This window comes from Orcinus orca, chromosome 6 (genome assembly GCF_937001465.1).
Source record: "Orcinus orca chromosome 6, mOrcOrc1.1, whole genome shotgun sequence".
NCBI classification, from domain to species: domain Eukaryota; kingdom Metazoa; phylum Chordata; class Mammalia; order Artiodactyla; family Delphinidae; genus Orcinus; species Orcinus orca.
The window spans coordinates 20185678-20209657 of NC_064564.1; the positions used below are offsets into that span (position 1 = coordinate 20185678).

The window sequence follows — 23980 nt, forward strand, 5'->3', positions numbered from 1 at the left end:
CAATCCAAGAACATGGTATATCTCTCCATCTGTTGGTATCATCTTTAATCACTTTCATCAGTGTCTTACAGTTTTCTGCATACAGGTCTTTTTTCTCCCTAGGTAGGTTTATTTCTAGGTATTTTATTCTTTTTGTTGCAATGGTAAATGGGAGTGTTTCCTTAATTTCTCTTTCAGAGTTTTCATCATTAGTGTATAGGAATGCGAGAGATTTCTGTGCATTAATTTTGTATCCTGCTACTTTACCAAATTCATTGATTAGCTCTAGTAGTTTTCTGGTGGCATCTTTAGGATTCTCTATGTATAGTATCATGTCATCTGCAAACAGTGACAATTTTACTTCTTCTTTTCCAAATTATATTCCTTTTATTTCTTTTTCTTCTCTGATTGCCGTGGCTAGGACTTCCAAAACTATGTTGAATAATAGTGGTGAGAGTGGACATCCTTGCCTTGTTCCTGATCTTAGAGGAAATGCTTTCAGTTTTTCACCATTGAGAATGATGTTTGCTGTGGGTTTGTTGTATATGGACTTTATTATATTGAGGTAGGTCCCCTCTGTACCCACTTTCTGGAGAGTTTTTATCATAAATGGGTGTTGAATTTTGTCAAAAGCTTTTTCTGCATCTACTGAGATGAGCATATGGTTTTTATTCTTCCATTTGTTAATATGGTGTATCACATTGATTGATTTGCATATATTGAAGAATCCTTGCATCCCTGGGATAAATCCCACTTGATCATGGTGTATGATCCCTTTAATGTGTTGCTGGATTCTGTTTGCTAGTACTTTGTTGAGGATTTTTGCATCTATATTCATCAGTGATATTGGTCTGTAATTTTCTTTTTTTGTAGTATATTTGTCTGGTTTTGGTATCAGGGTGATGGTGGCCTCATAAAATGAGTTTGGGAGTGTTCCTTCCTCTGCAATTTTTTGGAAGAGTTTGAGAAGGATGGGTGTTAGCTCTTCTTAAATGTTTGATAGAATTAACATGTGAAGCCATCTGGTCCTGGACTTTTGTTTGTTGGAAGATTTTTAGTCACAGTTTCAATTTCATTACTTGTGATTGGTCTGTTCATATTTTCTATTTCTTCCTGGTCCAGTCTTGGAAGGTTATATCTTTCTAAGAATTTGTCCATTTCTTCCAGGTTGTCCATTTTATTGGCATAGAGTTGCTTGTATTAGTCTCTTAGGATGCTTTGTATTTCTGTGGTGTCTGTTGTAACTTCTCCTTTTTCATTTCTAATTTTATTGATTTGAGTCCTCTCCCTCATTTTCTTGATGAGTCTGGCTAATGGTTTATCAATTTTGTTAATCTCCTCAAAGAACCAGCTTTTAGTTTTATAGATCTTTGCTATTGTTTTCTTTGTTTCTATTTCATTTATTTCTGCTCTGATCTTCATGATTCTTTCCTTCTGCTCACTTTGTGTTTTGTTTGTTCTTCTTTCTCTAGTTCCTTTAGGTGTAAGGTTAGACTGGTTAGTTGAGATTTTTCTTGTTTCTTGAGGTAGGCTTGTATAGCTATAAACTTCCCTCTTAGTACTGCTTTTGCTGCATCCCATAGGTTTTGGATCCTCATGTTTTCATTGTCATTTGTCTCTAGGTATTTTCTGATTTCCTCTTTGATTTCTTCAGTGATCTCTTGGTTATTTAGTAACGTAGTGTTTAACCTCCACATGTTTGTGTTTTTTTCCCTGTAATTCATTTCTAATTTCATAATGCTGTGGTCAGAAAAGATGCTGATATGATTTCAATTTTCTTAAATTTACTGAGGCTTGATTTGTGACCCAAGATGTGATCTATCCTGGAGAATGTTCCGTGCACACTTGAGAAGAAAGTGTAATCTGCTGTTTTTGGATGGAATGTCCTATAAATATCAATGAAATCTATCTGGTCTATTGTGTCATTTAAAGCTTCTGTTTCCTTATTTATTTTCATTTTGGATGGTCTGTCCATTGGTGTAGGTGAGGTGTTACAGTCCCCCACTATTACTGTGTTACTGTCGATTTCCTCTTTTTGAGCTGTTAGCAGTTGCCTTATGTATTGAGGTGCCCTGTGTTGGGTGCATTTATATTTATAATTGTTATAACCTCTTCTTGGATTGATCCCTTGATCATTATGTAGTGTCTTTCCTTGTCTCTTGTAACATTCTTTATTTTAAAGTCTATTTTACCTGATATGAATATAGCTACTCCAGCTTTCTTTTGATTTCCATTTGCATGGAATATCTTTTTCCATCCCCTCACTTTCAGTCTGTATGTGTCCCTAGGTCTGAAGTGGGTCTCTTGTAGACAACATATATATGGATCTTGTTTTGTATCCATTCAACAAGTGTTTTGTGTTTTGGTTGGAGCACTGAATCCATTCACATTTAAGGTAATTATCGATATGTACGTTCCTGCTACCATTTTCTTAATTGTTTTGGGTTTGTTTTTGTAGGTCCTTTTCTTCTCTTGTGTTTCCCACTTAGAGAAGTTCCTTTAGCATTTGTTGTAGAGCTGGTTTGCTGGTGCTGAATTCTCTTAGCTTTTGCTTGTGTGTAAAGCTTTTGATTTCTCCAACGAATGTGAATGAGATCCTTGCTGGGTCGAGTAATCTTGGTTGTAGGTTCTTCCCTTTATCACTCTAAGTATATCATGCCACTCCCTTCTGGCTTGTAGAGTTTCTGCTGAGAAATCAGCTGTTAACCTTATGGGAGTTTCCTTGTATGTTATTTGTCATTTTTCCCTTGCTGCTTTTAATAATTTTTCTGTGTCTTTAATTTTTGCCAATTTGATTACTATGTGTCTCGGCGTGTTTCTCCTTGGGTTTATCCTGTATGGGACTCTCTGTGCTTCCTGGACTTGGGTGGCTATTTCCTTTCCCATGTTAGGGAAGTTTTCATCTATAATCTCTTCAAATATTTTCTTGGGTCCTTTCTCTCTCTCTTCTCCTTCTGGGACCCCTATAATGCGAATGTTGTTGCATTTAATGTTGTTCCAGAGGTCTCTTATCCTGTCTTCATTTCTTTTCATTCTTTTTTCTTTATTCTGTTCCGTGGCAGTGAATTCCACCCTTCTGTCTTCCAGGTCACTTATCCATTCTTCTGCCTCAGTTATTCTGCTATTGATTCCTTCTAGTGTATTTTTCATTTCAGTTATTGTATTGTTCATCTCTGTTTGTTTATTCTTTAATTCTTCTAGTTCTTTGTTAAACATTTCTTGCATCTTCTCGATCTTTGCCTCCATTCTTTTTCCGAGGTCCTGGATCATCTTCACTCTCATTATTCTGAATTCTTTTTCTGGAAGGTTGCCTATCTCCATTTCATTTAGTTGTTTTTCTGTGGTTTTACCTTGTTCCTTCATCTGGTACATAGCCCTCTGCCTTTTCATTTTGTCTATCTTTCTGTGAATGTGTTTTTTGTTCCACAGGCTGCAGGATTGTAGCTCTTCTTGCTTCTGCTCTTTTTTTTTCTTTCTTTTTAATCTGTGTCTCTTACCTAGAGTAAAATCTTCCTGAAAGTGTGGGTCACACCTGCTTGTTCTCTGTTGGATTCCCAGCACCTAGAACAGTTTCTGGCACATAATAGGTGTTGAGTAAATGTTTATTGAAGAGATAAATGAATCTGAGCATTCCTTGCAATCGGTACAGTTCCTGACATGGAGTAAGCTCTTCTGTATTTGCTGAGTTAATGGACAAGTCGCTCCAACCACACTGTGAGCTTCCTGAGAGCAGAAGCCCTGTTTTAGGCTTCTTTGTTTCCTCCACAGCTCCTGGCATGATGTTACAGACTTCTAGGTGCCGAGTAAATATGCTTGTTTGATTTATTCTTCTTTATAAAGGGAAAGACAAGCTATTAAGCTGCCTACTTGATAGACTTCATTCCTCTGAGAATAAGCATGTGACACAAGAGGAATGGCATGAGAACAGGGATGAATCGAGTAGGAAGCTTTAGGTGTTTGTCAGCCACTCTCAGCTGGAATTGAGGTAAAAGGAGAGTCTGCACCTTGTAGATTTCCTTTCCAAATTCTAGCCACGATGCTACACTTCTTTCTGGTAATGTGTTACAGGGTGCGGCCTACATCCTGGTGATGGTGGATCCAGATGCCCCCAGCAGGTCTTCTCCCAAAGCTCGATTCTGGAGACACTGGCTGGTGACAGATATCAAGGTAAGCCGGCCAGAAGGCACTTTCTGATTCACTGGCGATTGGGGCTGGAGGATTATCATTCTGCACAGTTCTCAGCTCTCATTCAAGAGGGCTGGGGACTCTGATGAGCAAGGACTTCCGTGTCAGGTTGCCCCCAGCGCCCAGCTGTCACAGCCTCGCCCGTGTTTTCTAATAATTTCAGAAAATGACCCAGGATCAGTGATACACAGGATCAGGATATCCTTATCTCAGGATAAGCGGGAAGAAAGCCCCCATTTGTAGTGTTTGCTGATTTCTGCAGTGTAAAGAAAGACTCCCACCATGGCCAATTTCAAGTTAACGATTTAATGAGTGAATGACAAATTTTCTGAAAATGTAGCAATTGCTCCAGCACACCACTGCCAGGGGCCTGGATTTTGGGGGCACCAGGTGATTCTGTGCAGTCCAGGTGGCAGGGGGCTCTTGCAGCATCTCCTGCTGATGGGCCAAGGGGCATGGAGGAGGCATGGCGATCTCTTTTTCTTTGTACAGAAACAAGTGGCCTCCCCTCATTTTTGTCCTTTTGTCGTCAACCATAATGACGAAGGAGCCCGGCTCAGCCTTTCCAGAGTAGGTCTGAGGGATGCAGATTTGGTGGCTTGTTAATGGGCATTAGGTGAAAAAACAAAAAACCAAAAGGCTCCATTGCCAGGCAAGTTTCGGGGACTCTGGGTTAAAATGTATTAATCCCATCCCTCACTGAAGGGCCTTTTAGAGCTTTTAATATCCTAGTATGCATTATATAACATGCATTTATTTTCCAATCTCACTTGACTGTTGAATCTTTTGTTCACGAGCATGTGGCAGTGCATTTTGGGAAAATCCACACTAGCATCAGGCATCCACGCATCTTGTGCCTAGAAAGCCTGCCGGTGGCCTTTGCGCCACATGTGCAAAGGCACCAACCCTGTAAGACAGTGGGAACCCAGACCTAGAAAGACTACGTTTGGATCCAGGCTGGGCTGGTTCCCACCTCAATGATCTCCACCATGTCATGGAGTCTCTCTGCGTTTTGTCTTTATCTGTAAGGTGGGAACCGTGTTACCTCCGCTATGTGGTTGTCGTGATCATCCAGTTAGAGTGTCCTAAGAGCACTCTGTAAAACACAGCACGTACCACAACTATAAGGACTTTGTGTTTTTCCTTCTAGAGCTACGGGGCAGAGGAAGGGGTACTGGTCTGAACTAGCTATTGACTCTCCTGGCAAGTCTGGGCTCTCACAACCACTGGAGTGGGGACGTGGTGGTGTGTGGCGGGTTACCCTGGCAACCAACCCCCTCCCAGTGACCATAGGCCCTTCATAGGACGCTCAGGGGAGCAGCCTGTTTTCAGGGATAGCCCTGGCTACGGCCTAAGAAGGGGCTCCCTCCAGGGAGACTTGCGGCAGCAGCTTCTGGGACAGAGGCCGAGCCGGGCTGTTGAGGGAAAGTAGGGTCATTGCTCCATCACCCTTCCCTGGCCAAGCGCCCTTCTCGGCCTCATGGAGAGCCTTGGAAACACCATAAATATGCGAAAGGGAAGAGCTGGGGGAGAGACCTGACTTAGTGGAGGGAGGGGAGCTGAGAGCACAAAAGGGAAAGATCCTGGATCCTGCCCCAAATTAGAGCACAGGCACAAGGTGGCCACAAGGGGGTGAAACTCTCAAGAAAAGAATACTGCTCTGGTCATCATATTTACAGTCTGCCCCCCTACACAGGGCTGCCTGTAAGAAGGTTCTACTGGGCAATTCTGAGTCCCAATTTCAGAAACTGGAATGAAATGGAATGTGCATGGAATCATTTCAGAGTAGAAGGGGCCTTGGAGCCATGAGGCTTCCTCTCTTCCAAGCCTGAAGTCTCCCCTCCCCCAATACAGGCCAGGACAGTTCTCTCGCACAAGCCTTGTGATGCCAACATGGGTTTAGCCCCAGCAGCCCAGCTTAGAAGCAGAACAGGTGGCAGGTGGCAGCTGGCCGGCGAGACCACTAAGCCACAGAGCTTACCACGGCCACCTGCCCGGGTGCGGCCCTCAGCTTTCCCGCTCAGGCCGGAGGAAGCTTGGGTTTCCGCCATGTTTTCACCCACTTGCCCTGATGCAAGGGTCCAGCAGGAAGCAGCAGCTCTCCCCAGCTATGTCCACTCGGCCTGCCCGCCGGCCCCCGCTTTCTGCCAGCTGCACAGCCAGTAGAAAAACCAGGCCAGTGTAGGTCTCAGGCTGTGGACCACGGCCAAAGGAAGAGAGGGCTCTAACCAAACCCAGAAGTACCTCCTGTGTGTTGGTGATAGCTGTCAGTCCCCAACGTTAGAGCACGTTCGTATCTGCTGGCGAGCTTGTTAAAATGCAGATTCCTGGGCACCACTTGGGTCAGTCCGGAGAGAACAGGGCATCTGCATTCAACAGGCACCAGGAGGGGTTTAGCAACTGGAAGGAAGACGGCAGATTCAGAATGCCTGGGTTGTTGTTAATATCACCTATCTGTGAAGCAATTTGCACAATTTCCTTTTAATCCTTGCAATCACTTTGTGAACCAGGCATTATCCCCATTTTACAGATGGGGAAACAAAGCCTGGTGAGATCGAATGATGCGGTCTCTCAGCTAGGGGGTTGTAGAGGTGGGTCTTCAATCCAGGCGACCGAACTCCAAACCACCATCCCACGTGGTTAGGCTTCACGCCACAACTCTCTCATCAACTCCACTGTGGCGAGGGGCACGTCATGGTGCCCTTTCTGTAAAATGGTATGCATAATCAGAAACAGAGCCCCCGTCATCCCAGGGCTCTGTTCCTGGTTACCTTTTACAGGTTGATGCTTCCAGGGAACCTCCCCAGGGAATGTTGATAACTATCTTGGATTCCCCCCCCCCCGCCATAAAAGCAAACCCTACACATTATCATAACCCTCAACAGCAAGCGACCTCAGCAATAAGGCATGCCATGAAGTCACGGCAGATATAGAATGACAGTGGCCCTGCGATTCACAATGGCCACAGAGGCAAACTTGGTGGAACCTAGGCTGGCCGTGTTATTAGGGACTCAGGCCTAATTGGGTGGTGGGCTGCCCCATGGCCATGGGAGCCCCTCAGTAGGGACAGTTTTTGGACTGCCTGTCCAGGTTGAAACACAGTATAAACCAGTCCTTAGGAATATGTGAAACATTTGCAGCCCCCAGTGAGAGACTGGTGGGGTCTAGGACAGAGTAGGGTAAAGCTCTAGTCCTTAAATAAAAACTAGGAGCTAGAGAGAAGTCCATCAGGAGGGACCAGGCGTTCATGGCACCCTTGTTCATGTCATTCAACAAGTGTGGATTGACCATTATTTGTTATGGCATAGTGTTTCAGGGTGAGGAAACTGGACCCAGACTTGTGGTTCGAATCTGAATCCACCAGTATTAGCTTTGTGATTTGGGTTGGGTGGGGGTGGGTGGAGGGGAGTTGCTCAACCTGTGTCTCAATTTGCTCGCTTGTAAAGTGGGAATCCCAATAGTCCCTGCCTCACACTGTTGTTATTGATGCTTAAACGAGTTTTCTTAAGTGTTTAGAACAGGACCCAGAACACATAGAAAGTTCTATGTAACTGTTTGCTGTGATGTTATCATGATTGCTCAAAGTCAGACCCTGCACTAGCACTGGGGTTACAAACACAAACAAAATAGGGGGACTCCCTGCACTCTGAGGGCTTCTACTCTAGGAGGGTAGAGGAAGGAGGCTGCAGCTTGCGGGTAGGGTTATGAGGGCACCAGGAGCTGGCTGGGGCCGGAACTCCCTATACCTGTGGGTTCTCATTCACTCAGGGAGAAGACTAGACTTTAGTCCCCAAACCTGGCCAGACCACGGCAGGCAGGGACTGATAAATAAAGCGTGCTGTCTTTCTGGGTCCCCTCTTTGATAGTCTCTCATTGAGCGAAAAAGATTTCGAACAGAACGTTGACACATAACATCTTTCCTTCCCCCCAGTGCCACATCCCCAGCTTTTCCTTTAAGCTGCTTTCAGTTCTAATTCAATCTAATTAATAATCTTCGTGCTAAAGCCTAATTAAGATATCAATTAATTTGCATCATTCATTTCAGAAGAAATGCTTATTGGTGGTTCATCTTCTATTTGTCTCTGAAATTAGCGCTCAGGGCTTTTCATGCAGATATTTTCATTACGTTTTTTATTGTTAATGGGAATATTGAACACAGGAAGATGGTATATTAATACTTTCCACAAAGACTGTCATGATTGGTGACAAAGAACACCAAGAACAATTAAGGAGACAAGGGTACCTTTTTTCTTCCAAAAAAGAAAATCTTCCTAGAAACCGTCAATGATTCTAAAATTTGTCCTGAATATCTTTTTTGTTTTAAGAAAGAAAAGGAAACGGCAAGTTCATGTTTCCCTTTCATTCAGTGCCCTCAACCTTTGGCAGCTGTAAGTGCAAGCAATTCTGGGCTGAATTAAAAGGACCTTAAGGGCTCATTATTCTGTCTACTCTTCTATAGCATTGGATTTTTCCATAATGAGAGGTGTTTTTTTAGAGGACCTCTTAGTATGTTCGGTGAATAAGATAAATGGGTAACCCAATAAACAGAGCTGGGATCATAGCCCCTTGCTTTCCAGCTGGGTGATTAGCACGTGTCAGGACTCTTGTGTTGGAATTATTGGTCCCACTGCTGAGAGATCTCAGGCAAGTTACTTGACCTCTCTGAAATCGTGGCTTCTTGTCTGTAAAACTGACACAAATCCTTGCTCTTCAGGATTGAGACGGGAAAAGGGAAATTATATATGCAGCAAGGAGAAGCCTCCCTAGAGAAAAGCACTATATAAAGGGGCAAATTTATCCTCGCTCCTAATCAATCGAGCAGCAGATCCAATAAAAATTTAAATATAGGGCTTCCCTGGTGGCGCAGTGGTTGAGAGTCTGCCTGCCGATGCAGGGGACACGGGTTCGTGCCCCGGTCCGGGAAGATCCCACGTGCCATGGAGCGGCTGGGCCCGTAAGCCATGGCCACTGAGCCTGCGCGTCCGGAGCCTGTGCTCCACAATGGGAGAGGCCACGACAGTGAGAGGCCCGCGTACTGCAAAAAAAAAAAAAAAAAAAAAAAAAATTTAAATATATATATAATTATATAATCCGATTTTCTGTATGCTCCAAAGCAAGAATAAACAGAAGAAGAATAAATAAGTAAACAGAAGAAGCATAAACAGTCTTCATCGGGACCACATGTTCAGATGAAGAGGTCAAACCGAGGAAATAGGACTCATTAATTCCTTTCTTTCTTTAGACCTGTATTTTTAGTTTTGCTGCTGCTATTTGTGCACATGCCCATGCACGCTTTGCCCTGCCCTGTGAGGGTCCATTTTAAGTAATAAACACCTGCAACGCATGGCATATGCTCCCTAAGGGCATGTCGGTTTGGATCCAGGAGCCCTAAAGAGCGTTTGATGATGGGGACAATGCAGAGGCCCTGGTTATAAACCAGGTGTGTACGTGGACACCCAGATGAACTGAGGGAGGCTCCAGGCTCTGCCACTTCCAGTTGGGAATCTCTGAGCCTCAGTTTCTTCATCCTTAAAATGGGCATGATAATAATATCTATTTCCCAATGTTCGATGAGTTTAAGGGTCGTGGCACAGAACAGAAGAGTAGGGCCTTGGTCAATGTGACTCTCTCTCCCACCGCCCCAACTCTGAGATCTGACCACAGCAGCTACTTATGATTTAGCAACTTTCCTTAGGCTGTTGGACTCACGTTTTGCAAAGTAAGAACTCTAGGCAACTCTAGGCCCCAACACACAAACCATGTGGTGAAAGCAGCTCATCCTTTTTTATTATTATTATTTTAATTTTTATTTATTTATTTATTTTTGGCTGCGTCGGGTCTTAGTTGCGGCACGCAGGATCTTTCTTTCGTTGCGACACGCGGGCTTCTCTCTAGTTGTGGTGTGCCTACTTGTGAAACGCGCGGGCTCAGTAGTTGCAGTATGCAGGCTTAGTTGCCCTGTGGCATGTAGGACCTCAGTTCCCCGACCAGGGATAGAACCGGAGTCCCCTGCATTGCAAGACAGATTCTTAACCACTGGACCACCAGGGAAGTCCCAAAAGTAGCTCATCCTTTTGCCTCTGGAGTCTAGATGGATCCAGGCCTAGCCTGCAGGCACCAACCTGACCCAGACTTACTTTGGTGGGAGAAGAAGTTGGGGGAAAGGGGGTCTGCCCCATCATTCAGCCTCTGGGAATTGCCCTGTGACCCCCTGGTCCAGATCAGGGTCCCCTGGAGTCACCCCAGACCACAGCCGGCACACAGGGCTGGGCTGCAAGTGCCAGTCAGGCCTATGGTGTGTCTCCCACTGTCAGGACCCCAACGCTTCCCACCTTTATTTTTAACCCAACCCAGCACCCCTCACCATTTCCTTATCTCTCACTATCCCCACTTGGCTGTCATTGTCCCGCCACAGAGATGCCTTCGCTCCCGTTCAAAATAATTTAAATAAAATGTTGCTACAAAGTGGAATATTATCTTTTGATGAATGTTTTTAAAGCCCTTTAGGTTTTCATGGTAATTTGCAGTGTAAAATTATTTGGCGATAAGAGCCAAATTAGCTCTCGGATGCCGAGGTCGCTGTGTCCTGTTATCCATGTGAGCACTGTTTAAATATAATCAACCCTTAGACTAATGCAGCATAATTGTTCATTTGAAACAGCTTTTTTTACTCCATTCAATGAGTCATTAAAATATTCAAGGGATAATGCAGTGAATTGGAAATGAATTTATCATATTATCCCATACATACTGTAGTGCTTCAGGTAACTAAGGAGAAAGGGGGAGAGAGAACATGAATATTATGTGCACAGGCAGGAAGGGGGCCCAGATATACAGGAATATGGGAAACAAAGCTTTTTAGGTGATTTGTGGAAAGTAGGTATAGGGAGACTGACCGGGAGGGGTGAAAAAAAGGGAAATGCTGTTCTTTGAAGAGCCCTCTCTCTCCCTCTCTCTCTCCCCCTCTCTCTCTCTCTCTCTCTCTCTCTCTCTCCTTCTCTCTGCACTCTGAGAATCTGTGCTCCACCACAGCTCCGCAGTTAACTTATTTTTATCAAATATGTTTATATCAGAAAGTCGTTATGGAAACCAATTCTGCCATCCAGGAGCATTCCTGGATCAGGCAGAAAACTCTTTCTTTCTCTCTCTCTCTCCCTTTCTCTCTGTCACACACACACACACACACACACACACACACACTCCTACCCCTCATTCGAGCACACACACCCGTAGATGCCCCAAAGCTGTAAGATGGATGAGGCTGAGACCAGACGTCCAGGCCCACCCCCTGCCCTGCCATGAGAAACCTGGGCTCGTCACCGTCCCCTGGGCCCCAGCCCCCCACCCCGAGCACATGTGCTGAGGCAGAGACAAAGGGCGCCAGTGGCAGCATATTCGACATGGTGATACTTCCTTGATCCTAGGAAGGTCCTGTGTGTGCGCATGGCTGGTACCACACCTGGAATACTGTCTTTTGTTCTGGCCACAGTATTTTAAGAAAGGCAGCAAACACCATGAACGAAACAACCAGAAGGGTGAGGCTCTGTAGAAACCACAGCAGGAGAGCAGGGATGGCTGCCCTGTTGGAACCACCAAGGGAAGCCGTGAGAACCAACTTCCAGGATCCTTTAAAGGTTTCTTTTAAAATTTGAAGAAATTGAATTGGAAAACAGGGAAGTCCTGCTGTGCTCTACTGGGGAGAATTAGAACCAGTGTGTGAAATTTACATGGAAGTCAGTTTGGACTCCATATAAGAAAGAACTTTCTAAGATTTGGAACCGCCTAAGAACTGAGCATGTACTCCGCACTGGAGGGAGTACTTAGCACTGAAGGTACTTTGTCACGGGTGACCCAGGAATGTTCCCCCCCAATCCCCCCACACACAGGAGGTAGAGCAGATGACCTGTAAGGTGTGCCCCTTGGTGTCTACAGTGTTTCCACCTGCCATATTTCCCCTCCTGGGTGGAGATACTCCTCTTAGAACTTATATCCTTATAACATGTTAACAACAATAATGATTAAAGAAGGAAGAATAAAAAGAAGGAGAAAAAGGAAAGGGAAGAGGAAGAGAGAAAAGAAGATAAAATATTTGCACACTTAGCATGTCGTGCTGGGCACTGTGCTTTCATGAATTTCTCATTTCATCCTCACAAAAGCCCAAAGAGGAAGGTCATCTAGACAAGAAAATTAACGCCTAGAGGGGTTAAGTGACTGTCCAGGACCCCACAGCTGGTGAGTGACTGACTGGGATTTGAACGCAGAGCCTGCACACATTATCATGACACCACGTTAGGTCTCTAGAGTTTAGGTAGGTTCCACCCCCTGCTCCCCAGGCCTGGTCCCTGTGACAGCTTATGTCAGGGCCAGGTGTGGCTGCTAAGAGGCAGCGGTGCTGGTGTGAGCAGTGCGGTTTGAGGTTCCTGGCCCCCTACCCTTCACCTCCGTTGTTGGCCGTGCCCACCTCAGCCGTAACACAGCTCTGACCCTGGGCCTTAGAGAATGGATCTGGGAGGCACCTTCTCCGACTTAACTGTGAGCAAATTATTCACCACTCTGAGTCTGTTCCTTCAACTGTTAAAGAGGACACTAGCAAAAAAAAAAGAATTTTATAAGCCACATAGGCATGTATGCAAAAACTATCATTTGTCCAAAAAAAAGAGGACACTAGCATCAAACTCGCAAGAATGTTGTGAGGACACAATGAGTTAAAATGTGTAAAACACCCAGCACCTGGCACTTAGTAGGCGCTACCTACTTGCTGGTTCTCTACTCCTTCCACCTACTATCACCATAAATCCTCCACAGGAAACTTAGGAAGTTGAGCCTTTGGCAGTAAAGAGCTTATGTCACTCCCAAGAGGTAGAAAAGGGCCTGGCTGGAGAATGAACTGTCCACATGATTATCACTTAAAAGACCTTAAGGGAAAAGAGCCATCACAGGCAAAGGACTTAACCAGGAAGCGCTGGGACCAACTGTTTAACCCGCACTGTGTTCAGCACTGTGGCTGTTAAAAAATAATAATGTAAGACACACATGACAGATAGATGATAGATGCATAGATAGATAGATAGATAATTGGATGAATAAATGTTAGGTGGATTTAAAATGTGTTTTTCCTGCTCCCCAGTTGGAAAGACAGGGCTAATGTATAGGAAACAGAGAGTAGAACTCACGGGGGTTAGCATCAACTCAACTGGGCCCTTTAGACTCAAATAGCTGTGAGAGTTCAGATCACTCTCCCCTTTACAGTGAGGCAGCTACTCCTCCTTCAAGGCTCAGCTCAAATGTCACCTCCACTGAAAAGCTTGCTCTGACGCCCCCAGACTGAGTTAGTCAGTCCCACCCTGGGCTCCTACCACACTCAGTCAAACCTCTGCTAGCGTCCTCGTCATATGAGTTTGTTATTATTTATGAATCTCTTTTCCCTATTAGACCATGAGTCCCTAGTGGGCAGACCTGTGTCATATCCTGAGCACTTAGCCAGTGCCCAGAACATAGAAGGCCCTCAGTCAATTTTGAATGAATCAATGAATGAAGGCATGAAGGAAAGGATGGATAAAAGAATGAAGGAAAGGATGGATGGATGGATGGATGGATAGATGGATGGATGGATAGATAGTGGCTGGGCAAGTGAAGAGATGGCTGGATGGGGTGATATCATATTGTGACGACTTCACAGTGGAGATAGGAGTTGTGCTGGGGCTTAAATTATGAGCAGGCCTGGAAAAGTCAAAGGATATAAGAGACTGCATTCCAGGAAGAGAACAGAATAACCAAAAGCTCAGACATTTGAATGGGGTAGAAAAAAGGAATCGTAAATATAGAATTAAAAGCCAAGATGGCTGAGCTAATTAAGGCCCTTAGCACCCCTCCCTAGATAGTTATTGCAGAAGACTTCTAATGGATCCCCCTCCTATAACCTCATCCCCTACAAAAGTATCTTTCCTTCATGGGTGATGTTTCTAAAAGTGAAATAGGATCATGTTACTCCCCTAGTTGAAGCCTTCAGTGACTTCTCAATGTCTCAGGACAGAGATAAATAAACAAGGCCCCACAGCAGTGGTTATCAATCGCAGATGCATCCTTCCTTCCTTCCTTCCTTTCTTCCTCCCTCCCTCCCTCCCTTCCTTCTTTCCTTTCCTTTCTCCTGGTGGGTTCTACCCTGCTCGAGGGTCACCTCTTCTGTGGAGCCTTCCCCCTTGCCCACCTTCTCTTCTCCCATGGTTCTTGGGACTTAACTCCATCCTAACACTCTCTACTCTGTACTGTAGTCGTTGATTTACTTCTCTGCTCCCCTCACTACACAAGGCACTCTTCTCTGGAAGGATTTGACTTTATAAACATTTGATCTGCAGTGCTTGAATGAAACCCATGGCCTAAGATGTGCTGAACACATGCTGAAGGAATGAATGAATGAATGAATGAACAGAGGGTGGTCTGACTGATGCAGAAAAAGGGAATTTATAATCTTCAATGATCTAAAAGCCTCTACTTCTATGATGGATCTAAGATTATATTAACTTTCTTAACTCTTGCATTATGGTTTGACATTCTATTATTAGCTTAAAATTAGCTTAAAAGTTAATGAAAACTCCTCTCATCTTTTCCCTTCATGAACTCCTGCTAGGCCAAATCTTCCCCATTCTGTGCTTGTGCAATTGATTTGGAACCTAACTATAGAACTTGAGATTAATCCCTATTAAGTTTAATTTTTTTCAATGCAGGCCCATCCTTCCAAATTTGCCAAAATTAACTGTTTTATGTCACCCTTCATATTAGCAGTTCCTTGAAACTTTGGGTGCCCTACACATTCAGTGAGCATGCTATCTATAAAGATACTGAACAAGGTGGAGCCTATGGGAGACTCCCATGGCATGTCACTAGGGACTGCCCTGGAGGTTGACACTAATTTATGAGTTAACACTCTTCAGGAACGGTTTGTTAACTAAGCCACAAACCCACCAAACACCATAGTCATTGAAACCATCTTTGCCCACAAGGCTACCATGATTGACTTGGTCTAAAGCCTTGGTCGGTCAAGCTGTACTGTGCTTACTTAGCGCTTTCTCCTGGTCCACTGGACCACTGCATTCATGAACAAAGAAATCTGAGCGGTCGGGAGTGACTTGTTTTCAGTGAGCCCATGCAGACTCTGTTCAGTGTTTCCTCTGTTGTCTCAGACCATCTGCTTATTAAATTCTTATGGAGTTTTGATGTGGATGGATATTACACTCACCAACAGGAAACCACATTTTCCCTTCCTGTTTCTCAAAGTGACTCTGTGATCGTAAATCTCAGCTCTTTCTGGACCTCGAAGGTGTCATTCGTCTAGAGATCTTAACTCCCATAAAGCAACTAAGTGTTTGCAGGTTACAGAAAGGCTTCTTAGGGAGAGGGGCCCGAGCGAGTCATGGTCCATAGCGGCCTGAGACACACAGAAGGGTTAAGACACCGCGTGCAGCTCGGCAGGAGCACCACGGGGGTGGTGTGGCAGGCAGAGCCAGAGCCCCAAAGGCCGTTAATAATACACTGACCAAGATGCAAACTATTATACGCAGGATGGATAAACAACAAGGTCCTACTGTAGAGCACACGGAACTACGTGCAATATCCTGTGCTAAACCATAATGGAAAGGAATATGAAAAAGAATGTATATATATATATATATACATATATATGTGTGTGTGTGTGTATAACTGAGTCACTTTGCTGTACAGCAGAAATTAACACGATTTTGTAAATCAACTATACTTCAATAAAATTTTTAAAATAAATGAATAAATAAATAGACCTGTGTCCAGGCCTGGGCAGGGAGTTTGACACATGTGCTGTTGGAGGATTTTAAACAGGAAGATGAAAATGTCGTTGTGAATTTTTTTTTTTTTTTTTTTTTTTTTTTTTTTTTTTTGCGGTACGCGGGCCTCTCACCGTTGTGGCCTCTCCAGTTGCGGAGCACAGGCTCCAGACGCGCAGGCTCAGCAGCCATGGCTCACGGGCCCAGCCGCTCCGCGGCAAGCGGGATCCTCCCAGACTGGAGCACGAACCCATGTCCCCTGCATTGGCAGACGGACCTTCAACCGCTGCACCACCAGGGAAGCCCGACTTTGTGTTTTTATTTTATTTTTTATTGTTTTAGCGTTACGCGGGCCTCTCAATGTCGTGGCCTCTCCCGTTGCAGACCACAGGCTCTGGACGCGCAGTCTCAGCGGCCATGGCTCACGGGCCTAGCCGATCCGCAGCATGTGGGATCCTCCCGGACCGGGGCACAAACCCGTGTCCCCTGCATCGGCAGGCGGACTCCCAACCACTGCGCCACCAGGGAAGCCCCGACTTTGTGTTTTTAATGGTCACTCTGACTGCTGCATAGGGTGGTACCAGGGTGACCACAAGAGGCCCTTTGTCCTTCGGGAGGGATAAGGGTGGCTTGCACCAAGGCGAGAGCAGTGGACCAGAGAGGACAGCTTCGGGTCCTTAGTGACGCTAAGAGCCAACAGGACTCGCTGATGGATTGGAGGTGGAGGGTGAAGGGTGGTCCAAGGACGGCTCTTAGATCTGGGGCCTGAGCGAAGGGCAGCGCCTTCACTTACATGGGGAACACTGGAGGGTGGGCAAGTTGGGGTGTGAGGGTGGAAATTTCAGGTTCTGTCCTAGACCTGTTAATTCTGAGATGCTCCTTAGATCTCCCAGTGGAGATTTCAAATAGGAGATTGAAATGAGTCTGGAAGTCGGGAGAGATGCTCAGAGAGGAGGCCTGACGTTGGGATATATCAGGGGGAATTGACATCCCTGGGTCTGAGAGGAGGGAGGCGATGCTCAAGAAGGAGCCGTCTGCCAGGCACTGGGCAAGAACTTGAGTGCGATGGTCCCTCAGATACTTCCTGCAGCTCTGAGCTGCTGGGCTTTTATAAGTGAGCCTGACACCAGCCTGCCTGGGGCAGAGCATCACACTGGGAGGAGAGAGGAGAGCAGCAGCGAGGCAGGGGCTGTGGAGGGCTATGGAGGCTGTGAGGAGTCTGTCTATTTAGCAGGAGAACGGGCAACCCTTTGGAGAGAGTGTGGGACCAGGACTCTGAAGACTGGCGTGCTAGGTCACTTGCTGGCTGGGAGACGCCGCTCCAGGGTCTGCCCCTCTGTGGGTCTCTATTCTCCCACCTACAGAATGAGACGGTTAGATGGGTGATAAAGAGCACCGGGGAGAGTCTATGATTCTTGATCCTCTGATCAGCAGTCCTCAAACTTTCTTTGCGCCAAAATGTTTATTCACATGCGCAACACACTCCCCCGGGCCTCCCGGCACATAAAACAAGCTCCAAGCTCCTCGCGATTCCCCGTGTACTTGCCCTCCCGGTCAACAAAGCGTTTCGAGCACTGGAGAGAGTGAGATTGTTAGGGGGAGGACGTGGAAGCTGCTCCCGTTTATTTTAAAAGGTAAATCAGTCGCAGAAGCTTTGTCCTTAGCAACACCCTCCTCGGAATCTACTTCCCCGGTGATTTACGCCCCGAGGTCGGCACCCGTGTCGGGTGGGTGTTGCCAACTTCAGCCATACACCTTAGGGAACCAGAGTGGGCCATTGGGCAGTGTGGCGCCTGAACAGCTCTGGTCGGGGAGCATCAGCCAGCCCGTGGCAGGAGGCGTGCTGGGGGCCTCAGCGGGGATGCAGGCCCCAGAGTGAGCCACGGCCCCCAGTCGGGGCAGCGGGAGGGGAGGAAGGTCCGGCGCTTCCCAGGGCTCTCCTGCCAGCCTCGGCCCAGAAAGACACAGTGGCACTGGTATGGAGAGATCGGAGGCCAAGGCGGCAGGACAAAGCGAACCACTTGCCCGCCGTGGGCTCTGTTGCTTCCCAGACAGATGAAGGAAGGAAACCACAGTCCAGAGTCTTCAGGCAGAATCTGGGGCTCTGCTTGGGTGTGGGTGAGGGGCGGCCAGGAGGGACTTAAATAGGGTGCAAGACAGCGCCCAGAGCTCCTTGGGCTACTGGCCTGTCAAGCCCTTGGCTAAGAATTCGCTTTTTCCTTTCAAAGAGGGTGGAAGTCACTGTTTTCTTGTCTCAGTTGATGAACAGATTCTGGGTGGCAGGAGTCACCATAGAAACAGGTGCTATCTTAAGCAAATGAGCCTTATTAACCTTAAGAGTGGTGGAGTTTTCACAAGATTGCACATATAGGGTAGGAGGGAGAGCGGGGTTTGGCGGGGGGAGGGCCGACGTGGCCGGGGAGCCGTGCCGTGGCGGCTCTGGGTGTGGATGCGTGTGCTCGCGTGTGTGCACGTGCGCGTGTGTGCATGCGTGTGGGGACATGTCTGCGTGTGCTTTTGCAAAACCGTTCCCCAGGGAGCGAGCTCATGTTCTATCTTTTCCCTAAGAAACGCACACGTCCCCCAAAGAAACCTCAGCCTCCTTGGGAACTGGCCTCCAGGTAGCAGAGGTCAGAGCCTTGCCTCCACCCCTGACTCTCTCTCCCAGGGCTGCTTCCAGTCCTGGAAGAACAGGTGCCTCCCTGGGGGCCCACCGCCAGTAAGCAGGGCCCTCTGCTGCAGGCGGCAGCGGTGGGAGCGGGGATCCTGCCACGGGGTGGACCTGGGTCCTTAAGGCCGCTCTGTATTTCTGAACCAATGACCCGCCTCCGTGAACCCCAATGTGTAAAAAGCAAAAAACACTTCACAGCACTGATGAGAGGACCTGGGTTGACGTGGAGCATCTGCCCCAGCCCTCCCCCTGTGATGGGCCTCCTTTCTGGGGTGAGGAAGGGGGTATCTCCCCACAAGCACAGCCGTGACCTGACAAAGATTTTCCAAAGCCAAGGTTAATATTTCCCAGCATCATCTCATCATATAGGTTTCCACTCCTGCCTGCTGTGATGTTAGGACAAAGAACCTGCCCTCAGGGAGGTTAGGACAAAGAACCTGCCCTCAGGGAGCCTCAGGGAGGCTACTACACCAGGAAGTAGCGAACTGGGTAGAGAGAAGAGCTACAGCTGCTCAAAGGGAGCGCGCAGGGAGGGGGCAGCTGAGGAGGGGTGCGTGGGTCTTTGAAGGCCAGGTAGGCCTGGGGTAGCAAGGAGGAAATGTCTAAGGAAACGGAGTGTATATTCACCCCTTGAGGCAGACTCAGTCAAATTCTGGACTGTTCCTAAGTCGTGAAAGGTAAATAGGAAATTGGCACTCTCCCACAGGAGCTGGGAGCTGTGCATATTGGCTCCAAGAAGCTCGTCTGCTGCCCTCTGCAGCCCCACCTTGGGCAGGACACTCAGCCCACCCTAGTCTGGCTCCAGTTCCGGGGAGTCAACCTGAACCGCCATTCCAGGGGCTCTGAGGACCAGTCCTGTGAAGCCCCGCCACTTGTACCCTGAAGGCACAGCATGAGGGGACCTTTTATTTTCCTTTGCCCAGAGGAGTAAAGGGTCCCGGCACATGCCTGAAGCTGGGACGGGGTTGGCAGCCTGGAGGAGGGACTGCTTCCTGCTTCATAGATTTCTAGATGTCCAGAGCCGGAAGGGCCCTCAGATGTACGTGGTCCTGCTCCTCCGTTTTACAGATGAAGAAGCTGAGGCCCAGAGTCATCTAAGCTCATTGGTGCAGAGTGTGAACCGAAATTGAGGAGTCGCAACTTTTAACCCTACTGCTCTTTCCTGTCACTGTCCCAAGCTTGCTGAATGAGCAAAGCCACCGCCTGGCACGTGCCTAAGTCCCTGGGTGATTAACCAAGTCCAGGGAAGGAGAAAAGGGACATTCATGCTGGGCTCCCAGCTCTCACATCCTGTCTCAGAATCAAAGTTTGGCATTTTGTGAGCTTCACCTGGTCCCAGCCAAGGACTGCAATTTTAGTAGTTCCAGGAACGTTCTCCCAGTCTACCCCTGCCTTCCTCCCAAATTTTCTTCCCCGTTGGCCTTAGAGGCGCCTGAAATTCCTTCATAGCAGGGAAAGCATCATACCGCAGTTGAAGGTGAGGCTGAAAGGGCTGCTTCCTGGGACTGACGGGGCCCAAACTGTAAGTGGCAGTAAAAAAAAATACTGGAATTTGGCTGGGCCACTCAGAGAAAAACAGAGCAGGAGGTCCCTGGGCAGTGATGGAAAGTGAGGTCTGGGGAAGATGGAGCAGGAAAGGAGAGTCAGAGGAAAAGAGGGGGATCTGGACCTAGCTCTGTCTCCCCCCAAGGTCCACGCTCTTTCCTCTGCACCAGCTGCCCGAACATGATGTCTGTTCCCCTCCCTCGTGTTTGGGTTGTACCCAGGATATAGAAGTGACTGAGTAATGACTCGGAGAGATCAATACCATTAAAACAAGTTTTATTACTCACAATCCCCAAGAGAAGGGGGCATGTCTAGCCAGGCAGGGTCACATGGGGAAGCACCAGTGTCAGTCAGGAGGCAGAAGGAGTGAGAGACAAGGATGGCCCAGGGCCTTTACTGTGGTTTCTGCAGGAAGGAATGGGCGAGGCAGGGTAGGCAAGTTTGAGCAATTTTAGGATTGGAGAGTTTGAATAATGGCTATCAGAGACTCTGGGCTATGGGGGTGGTCTCTAGTACCTGACCTTGGGGTGATTAGGACAAGGGAATATTGGCTTGGTGTGTGAAAGTTAGACAGAAGAGCTGCTTGGGGGTACAGCCTCGGGGTTGACTGATTTGTAAATGAAAGTTGTATTTGCAGGTGAGTGGTTTGCTATCTCTAGGAATTAGCTAACCCTGGGAGGGGCAGTCTCTCCAGGATTAGCAAGCCCTCAGGATGTCAAAGCATCAGAAAAATACAGAAAAGAAAAGACATGATCAATACACCTGGAAACCCCCTTCTCTCCAAAAGCTGCTTTTTTAAAAAAGTTCTGCTCAAAATCCACGTTGTTCGGCGTGCCTTCCTCGTGGCTCCAAGACCCTTCCCCTTCTCTGGCCGCCCACTTAGCATTTTGTGCCGCGCAATTTAGCACTGGATTCCAGGCTGTCTTGTTTCCTAGTTGTCCCAGGGCACGTGCCCTGGTTTCCCAGCCTCCTGGGAAGACTCTGCTTGCCCTCTTCCTGCCCCAGTGCACATCTGGCCCTCTACCCAGAGCATGGCAGTTCTTCTTGGCATCAGCCCTTGCCAGCTACTCTCCCGGCCGGGGTACTTGCCCGACCACCTCACCTTTCATGCTGTCATCCCCTGGCCAGGCTGTCACACGACACTGCGTCGTCCCACCGACAGACGACAACAAGGCTCTCTTCCTCGGGTCCTCTGACCACATAGACCCCGCAGCCGTCTGCCAACAGCCTCCTCCAACAAACACGCACCCTCCACTCACTGCCACTTCTGCTCGCCACCGACTCCCACCTCAAACCTCTTCTTGCCATCCCCCTACCAGAAGGATCCTCTCCCTTCTCCCCTCCCAAATCGAAGCCTCCTTAATTTCCAAACTCTGCTTAAAGCCCACTACATCACCTCTGAATCACACTGAACTCCTGTCACCTGGTTCACTGACTGAGCTGAACCATTCATCTCCCTGGACCTTGGTACCATCCCAGGTAAAATGAACAGCTGGCCAGCCTGGTGCCCTAGGCCCCTTTCAGCTCTAACCCTCTGCGGTACCGACACTCTCCATTTCTCCTTAGGCAGCGTGTAGGCAAAGAATAGGGCTCTTATGCCTGGCATGTCCTCTCCACGGAGCCAGTGCAGAGCACGGCCCAGAGGAAGCCTCCTCAGCTGCTTTCTAATGACCAAACTGTCTGTAGTTATAATAGCTAGAGAATTCCATTCAACTCAGCCATGATTTACTGGACACGCCTTCTGAGTTCAGCTCTCTGCTGGGCATTGTGGAGGCGCTCAAAGAATAGGATTAAATTCCTGCCCTCAAGGAACTCAAAATTCAATGGGGAAATGAATTACACATGTATACACATATACATGACGTTTGAGATTTGCCAAGGAAACCGGGTGCGTTTATAGGTTAAAGAGCCAACTTGAGTCACTGCTTTGAATCTTTACTTTGGATTTGCCAATGCTTCACTCTAAATATCTGACAGTATGCCAACGTGAACCCATCAGAAATATTGAGTGTCCAACATGGTGTAGGCGCTGTAGTGACCACCTTGGGCTCAGAGATCACACCTTTGGGATTTGGCCAATACGTTTCCAATTTTAAATATCCCCTCCTGATTGCCCTCTTAACCATAGGAATGCTCAGAAATTCTCACATTTCAGCATACAAACTACACCTCCCTAGTGTATTGATCATTCGTTTATTTATTTATTTATTTTTGGCTGCGTTGGGTCTTCGTTGCTGCACGCGGGCTTTCTCCAGTTGTGGCGAGCGGGGCTACTCTTTGTTGCCGTGCACGGGCTTCTCATTGCGGTGGCCTCTCCCGTTGCGGAGCACAGGCTCTAGGCGTGCGGGCCTCTCCCGTTGCGGAGCACAGCTCTAGGGGTGCGGGCTTCAGTAGTTGTGGCACGTGGGCTCAGTAGTTGTGGCTCGCGGGCTGTAGAGCACAGGCTCAGTAGTTGTGGCACACGGGCTTAGTTGCTCCGCGGCACGTGGGATCTTCCCAGACCAGGGCTCGAACCCGTGTTCCCTGCATTGGCAGGCGGATTCCCAACCACTGTGCCACCAGGGAAGACCCGATCACTAGTTCATTGATAAATAAACTGTCCAATAAATATGAAGAATTTCAATAAAAAAAGAACTTTCACAGGGAGGATGAAAGACTTTAATATAGGGAGAGATATCAGAAGTTCATAAATCAGTATTTCCCAAATTAATTTTCACATGTGCTCCTTGTCGATTAAAAAAAGGATTTTTATAGGAACTCAACAGTATGATTTTTATTGGAACTTAAGGTTACTTCTAGACATTAATACATGTTATAAAACTATACTTATTTAGAAGGATGGTACTGTTGAGAATATACACAGACATATCATTGATACAGAAGAGAAAGATCTGAAAAAGATTAAAATACTCAGTGTCTTATAAAGGAATCATTTTAAAACCAAGGGGGAAGAATTGATTATTCCATAAATGTTATGGGGATGATTGGCTAATCATCTTGGGGGGGGAGCGGGAAATAACATTGAAGCTCTTTCTCATAATCAAAATAAATTCTAAATGGATTAAATATTTAAATGTTAATAATTAGACCATAAAAGAACAAAAAATATATATACATTTGTTAGTATTTCTCTGATCTCAAGATAGGAAAAGACCTTTTAACATATATTTGCAAAGACAGAAGCGAAATAGTTGATCAATTTAACTACATAAATCCTCCATAGATCAAAACCTCCTCAAACAAAATGAAACACGATCAACACATTGGAAAAAATTGTGATATAGACAACAAAAGATTACTATCTTTAACATATGAGTCACTTAAAAATCAGTAAGATAATACTGCAATTGTATGTTACTCATGAGCTGTTGGAAGGAACAAAGGAAAAAAAGCAGTATAGAAAGTACTCAGGGTAATGCCTGACACACCCTCAACAAATGACATACACGCAATAAATGTTAACTGTTATTAATTTATTTTGTAATAAATAGAAAAGTGAGCAAAAAGACAGAAATAAGAAGTTCTTTAAAAAGAAACACAGAATAAACATATGAAAAATGAAGACCTACACTGGTAGTCAGAAATGCAAATGAAAACAAGAAAGTGTTGATGCCACTCCCTCACCCACTGCAGCCATTATTTGCCAATGTTTGGGGTTTGTTTCTTTAAAAAAAAAAAAAGATAATAATAACACCGGAGTCCTCTCACATAGTGCTGATGGTAGTGTAAATTGTTAAAAAAAAAAAACCTTTTGCAGGGTTATTTGGCAGTGTGTATCAAATATCACACGCCTTTAAGATGTACA

General features: G+C 46.6%; 1 protein-coding gene across 1 annotated transcript in view; it reads left to right on the forward strand.

Moving 5' to 3' along the window:
- PEBP4 (phosphatidylethanolamine binding protein 4) overlaps positions 1-23980 on the forward strand; it is a 230009-nt gene that overhangs the window by 126375 nt on the left and 79654 nt on the right. The window contains exon 4 of the mRNA XM_004270660.1: positions 4048-4146. Coding sequence (XP_004270708.1) covers positions 4048-4146 — 99 coding nt within the window. The remainder of the gene's footprint in view (positions 1-4047; positions 4147-23980) is intronic.